General features: G+C 51.5%; 1 protein-coding gene across 1 annotated transcript in view; it reads left to right on the top strand.

Moving 5' to 3' along the window:
• Positions 1 to 1,048: 1,048 nt before the first annotated feature.
• VOLCADRAFT_101106 (uncharacterized protein) overlaps positions 1,049 to 5,720 on the top strand; it is a gene marked incomplete at both ends in the record, with an annotated part of 9,984 nt that continues 5,312 nt past the window's right edge. The window contains 5 exons of the mRNA XM_002959558.1: positions 1,049 to 1,192; positions 2,847 to 2,932; positions 3,198 to 3,389; positions 4,364 to 4,401; positions 5,444 to 5,524. Coding sequence (XP_002959604.1) covers positions 1,049 to 1,192; positions 2,847 to 2,932; positions 3,198 to 3,389; positions 4,364 to 4,401; positions 5,444 to 5,524 — 541 coding nt within the window. The remainder of the gene's footprint in view (positions 1,193 to 2,846; positions 2,933 to 3,197; positions 3,390 to 4,363; positions 4,402 to 5,443; positions 5,525 to 5,720) is intronic.

The raw sequence follows: 5,720 nt of genomic DNA, 5'->3' as shown, positions 1-5,720 counted from the left end.
TGTTGGTTAGGTAGGTTTGTAAACGCTGTCTGGAGTCTGTGGAGTGAAATGCAAATGACCCTTGGTTCCGTGACATGGACATACGGCTACAACCCAGTTACCAAAATAATTCTCAAACGGGTAACAAAATTTCAGTTAACAGAAGCAACAGATAATACCGAAAATAGCTGAAACACAACTTTACTTCACGTGAAACAACGGTGCTCGCACGCACCGAGACGCTCTCGGCTTCAAATTTCACATTGCAGAGCTGGCCACGATCCCTCCTCAATCATTCGAGCACTTTCGCTGTGTGAATTCATTCTCAGGAAAGATTTGTTGTTTGGGCCAATGACCTTCCCTCTTCGTGTCAGCAATGTTGATGGTGCAAAGCATAATTGAAAAACGTATGCTTTGTCGCGCAGTTACGCTATGATGGCAACTTCCATAGATTACGGTTGACCAAAGAGCTCTACCGGCCAAAGAGCTCTACTGTCTCCGCATCCGGTTCACTGCGATGTAAACCAACCAAGTTTGCGACGCTCTGCACTGCCGCATCATGGGGGTACGGCCGCCTGTGGAACGAGCCGTGTTACAGGTACATGAGTAGACGCTCATGTACCTTGTGTGTGTGTGTGTGTGTGTGTGTGCTTGGGGGGGAGAAGGGGCGAAGGGTGGCTGTGAACAAGGTGGGTGGATGCGTTGGGAAGAGAGAGGGTGCTTGTGTGTGCGTGCGTGTGTCTGTGTGTGTGTAAGGTGGGGAGGACAGGATAACTCAAGGAGAAGGGGCCTCTTGTGATGAAAGCATGAATGACTTGCGCACCCTAATCGGGACGTGTGCTAGGGAGATGTTCGGCGTCGCATGGGGAAAGGTGAATTTTGTGAAGGGTGACTGGTGGAACGAGGACTGTGCCGCTGTGCGGAATGATATGATGAGTTTCCGTAAGGAGCCAGAGACCCCGTCTCGGGCAAGCTGCCGGACATTCATAGGGCTACCTGGAAGGCCAAGCATCGTGTCTTTAAGAAGGCTACTAGGAAGGCAGCTATTCAGGAGACCGAATTGGAAAATATGCGGAGGGCGATTAAGGCCACGTTGTCCAACCCACGCGGCTTGTGGACATGGCTGCGTGGGGGAAAACCGCCTGATTGCTGGATCTCAGATATTAATGCTTTTACCGAGCATTTTTCCAAGGTGCTTAAGGGTGCGGGAAGCGTGAGGCAAGGCTGCAAACGAGGGTATACAGAATAAATGGCAGGATGAGGACCGGGTGATGCACCGACGGGAATTAGCTGCTTGGCTTAACAAGGATTTTACGGAGGGCGAAATTGTTAGCGGTCTCAACGCTATGCGCAACATAGCCTGTCCGTGGGCCTGGAGGGAACCCCGGCCGAGTATTATAGGTACGCTATCAGGGAGAGTGAAGGGCAGCGGCCCGTGTTTGTGTTGGCGCCTTACTTAACGGTGCTATGCAACCGCATATATGGAGCTGAATATCCGCGAGCTGATTATTCACGACTTATTCACGACTAGCACCCTTTTCCCCGTATACAAAAAGGGGGACGCGTCCTGCTGCGACAGTTATCGGGGCATTGCGGTTGGGGGCCCACTATGCAAACATTACGCAATATCATCGGGAGGCGACTTATCAATTACTGTGAGGGCAACAGGCTACGCACCGGTAGCCAGGCTGGGTTTGGGCATGGTTATGGCACCGAGCACCACTTGTGTACCCGCATCAATACTACTAATATAACATCCATGGACCCCCGGCTTTTACGGACACACCCGCACGCAAGTGCGGGTTCCGCACGCAAGTGTGGAACTTGTAACTTGTTAGGGTTGAAAATCCTTCCGATGGTTCAAGGTAAAAGTGCCCCTAGTGGCAACAAGTGATAGGGAACGGAAATGTGGCGGGAAGGGGCTAACAGGCGAGGGTGAACGGGAGAGATATAGGGTGATAGGGAGCTGGGCGGCGCACGATCTCGCTGCTCACAGCAGTGCTGGGTGACAATGATGGTGCATCGATGGATGACCTCGAAAGAAGAAGCTACGGATGGCTTAGCCCTGTCAAAGGAAAGCCCCCCATGATAGTTCCATGGCGCCCTTGTTCGGGCCGCAGTTCCTTTTGTAAGCAAACGTGACTTAAAGCACCTTAGATACTCAAGAAGAACTTCAAGCACCATAACGCTGTATCAATAGCTCTTGGCACTTCCGCCATGGGCAGATTACGCCAATCGCCCGCTATGCCACATAAGCAAAAATGAAGCAACGGCCTTCATGATGACTTGACCTGTTGTTTGCAAGGGCTTGCACTTAGGGATCTTGCTTCCGGGAGGACGTAACCAGGTGCAGAGGAACGGAGGTGAACGTGATAATGCAGTGACATACAGCTATAATATAAAAGTTTAATAGGCTAACTGTCGACAAAGTGAGTTCGCCGAACTGCACCTTTCCAACACACTTGGATTTGCAGCTGTTGCGCAGCTTTACCGGACGCCGTACAATTTTGCTGGCCTCTGACAAAAGGCACCTCCCATAGCACTTCCAGCTCCATTAGCAAATGTGCACAACGTCCGATATTTGATCACAGGCTTTCACCCAACGTTTGAGCCCTTTTTTTCGGCCTGTTCCAGCTCTGGTGCGTCCGTAAAAGCTGCAAGCTTCCTACATATGACCAGCAAATGAGGAAGCCTGAACAGCTGCGCGGCGCCCTGAGAAGCTGCTGTGGACCCTGCAAACGTTTGCAAGGTACTGTTCGTTGCAAAACCTTCATGCTGTAGCCGCCGCACTTCAGTTCCATTGCTCTAATTTATTACGCGGTTATCTCAAGCATTTATTTATTGAACCCCTGCTGACGTTGCTTCAGGCACAGCGTCGCCGCTTCACGGACATCGACTTGCCTGACTCATTTGTGAGGGCAAGGTGCGACTTGCGGCAACTCATTTTTTTGAGGTGAGATGCTTGCTTCTCGAGCTTGTGTATGGATCTTTGAAACATAAGGGGCTTTGTCGACGGGCTTTCGACGGGCATGTGTTTGTGCAGCGCTCTGCTGCAAGAATATGGGCGTATGCGGCGTTTGAGCGTAATTCCGACAGTTGTGCTTTAGCTGTGTAAGGAGCCTACGAAGGCTGAAAGCTTGGCGGTCTGGCAGGAAAGTACACGTCGTTAGGCGAGACATGACCACTTCGTCCGATGTCCGTGACCTTCCTCGCGACAGAGACGACTGCTCATTGGAGTTGCCCAAGACCTTCAAGATCGACCGCATTCCACCTGGCAACGAGAATCTCTGCGTACACCACATTTCAACTCTCCAAGACCCCAGTGCGATGTTGCGTCGGCGTGAAGCAAGGGCCCCCATTGTCAACGCTTCTAATCAACGCAGTCAAGCTCACATCGTCTTCCGCTGCTGGTGAGTGACGCCGGATGCACGGTCGTCCGTACATGTCGTAGGTTAGTTAGAACGCGCCTAGATTTCCGGTCGTGAGGCCGTTACACGTCGTATCAAGGTCGGCCATCGTTCTTGGATTCTATGGGTGAAGGCGCGTTGCACATGGATAGACGAGTTGGTGACGGAGGGGGATTTCGGTATGAAATTGTTGTACCTTGGTAAGGTGCGGCGTGTAGGGAGTACGGCATGAAGGTCTTTCCCCGTATGTTCACTGCGTGGGTGCCACTTTGTGTCCGTTCGTGATGTAGTGTTGTCGTACATACGTTCGGAGCAAAGTTTCTTGCTGTGGGTGTTTCGTGGCGCGGTGTTTTTCTCCTGTTGTGCCGGCAAGCAGCAACAGCAACAGCGACAGCAAAAGCACAAAGGCAGCAAACTGCAAAGATAAGGTCAGCAAACACAGATAGAAGCTGCAAAGCCGGCCGGTGGTTATTGTTGCGGTGTTCAGTGGCTTGTATTTGTGCGCAATTGTATGTATGTTTGTATGTATGTATGTATCTGTTCAAATGTGGGCGAGAATGTACTCACGCGCGCGCGTGTGCGTGTGTAAGTGTATGTAGGTGTGTGTAAGAGGGTGTATGTGTGTGTGCATGCGCGCACGCGTATACGTATGTGTATGTGTGAGGGTGCTACTGTTTTTACTTGTGATGGAGAATTCCCAACTGCCCGCGATGTGCCCGTGTGCGTATTAGTACGTTTCTGCATTTTGTGCGCAGCTGCTCATGTTGTTTTGCTGTGCAAAGTCTGTGCTCGTTGCGTCCCCTGCTAGCTGGTTAACAACGTGCCTGTGTGTGTATTTCCCTGCCCACCTCCCGCCTGATCCCCCCGCCGGTCTGAGCGAGCCTGGGCGAGGACTTACGTCGGCCGCCTCGCCGTCGGCCGCCTCGCCGTCGGCCGCCTCGCCGTCGGCCGCCTCGCCGTCGGCCTCTCGCCGTCAGCTTTCCGCGTTTCCACGTCACGGTTTGTCGTACCTCCGGTGCGTCACGCGCTAGTTAAACGCATCCCTTGTCTGTTCTGTGCATTTCCTTGTTGACGTTGCCTTATGTATGTCATTGTACAGTTTTGCAGGGCGTTACGTCTTGTTCGTTAGTTGGTTGTAAAGCGCTGTTGTCTGTTGTGGTTTTTTGTTGTTGTGCCGCATGCGACGTGCTTGTGCAGTCTTCTTTTGTTTGCATCATAAAGCAGATCATGGCCGGGCAGCAGATCAGCAGCTGATAGGCAAAACAGCAGATCAGCAAACATCTAGGAAAGACAGCAAACTAGACCAGCTTACCGGCTTTTAGCAGCACGTGTGCCGTGGTGTGGTGTATTGTGCTGCATGACAATGTAACTATTTTGTAAGTGTCGATTTGTAAGATTTTATGTTGCATAATTCATATTGCATCCTGAATAAATTAATAATATTTTACTCATGATTATTTCCTTAAAGCATTAAAGATAAATTGTACGTCAAGTAGATGTACTGTGCAATTTTGTTGTTTATACGCAATATACATTAAAGTAAAGTTTTGTATAATGTATTATCGTTACGTGATGCTTCCGACGTCAGCGTGTCGTCCCCAGCGGGATCATTGTGTGCGTGTGTGCGTGTGTGTGTGCGTGTGTGTGTGTGCGTGCGTGCGTGTGTGCGTGTGTGTGTGTGTGTGTGTGTGCGTGCGTGCGTGCGTGTGTGTGTGTGTGTGTGTGTGTGTGTGTGTGTGTGTGTGTGTGCGTGTGTGCGTGTGTGCGTGTCTGTGTGTGTGCGTGTGTGTGTGTGTGTGTGTGTGTGTGTGTGTGTGCACGCGCACGCCTGTATACGTATGTGTGGGTATGTGTGGGGGTGCTACTGTTTTTACTTGTGATGGAGAATTCCCAACTGCCCGCGATCCGCCTGTGTGTGTGCTTATTAGTACGTTTCTGCTCATGTTGTTTTGCCGTGCAAAGTCTGTGCTCGTTGCGTCCCCTGCTAGCTGATTAACAGCGTGCCTGTGTGTGTATTTCCCCGCCCACCTCCCGCCCGATCCCCCCGCCGGTCTGAGCGAGCCTGGGCGAGGACTTCCAACAGGACAACATGTATCGGCGCGACGAGCCGTCGCCACCGCCGTACATCGCCGTCATGTGTGAGAATGTAAGTACGAGAGGGGCCTCGTTTCACACGTCCCCATGCCGTCTTGCAACGCTTTGCCATAGCATGTCGGATTTGGGATGCCGGATTTGGATTGCCGACCACCAATCAATCTGCATCATCAACCCTTTGTTGTGGTATGCATGATGGCATGGCATGGTCGAGGGTCGTTTGTTCCATCTCTGAGTTGT

Source organism: Volvox carteri (genome assembly GCF_000143455.1).
Source record: "Volvox carteri f. nagariensis unplaced genomic scaffold VOLCAscaffold_366, whole genome shotgun sequence".
Lineage (NCBI taxonomy): Eukaryota > Viridiplantae > Chlorophyta > Chlorophyceae > Chlamydomonadales > Volvocaceae > Volvox > Volvox carteri.
The sequence above is the reverse complement of the archived record's forward strand: the minus strand, read 5'-3'. Positions and strand labels throughout refer to the sequence as shown.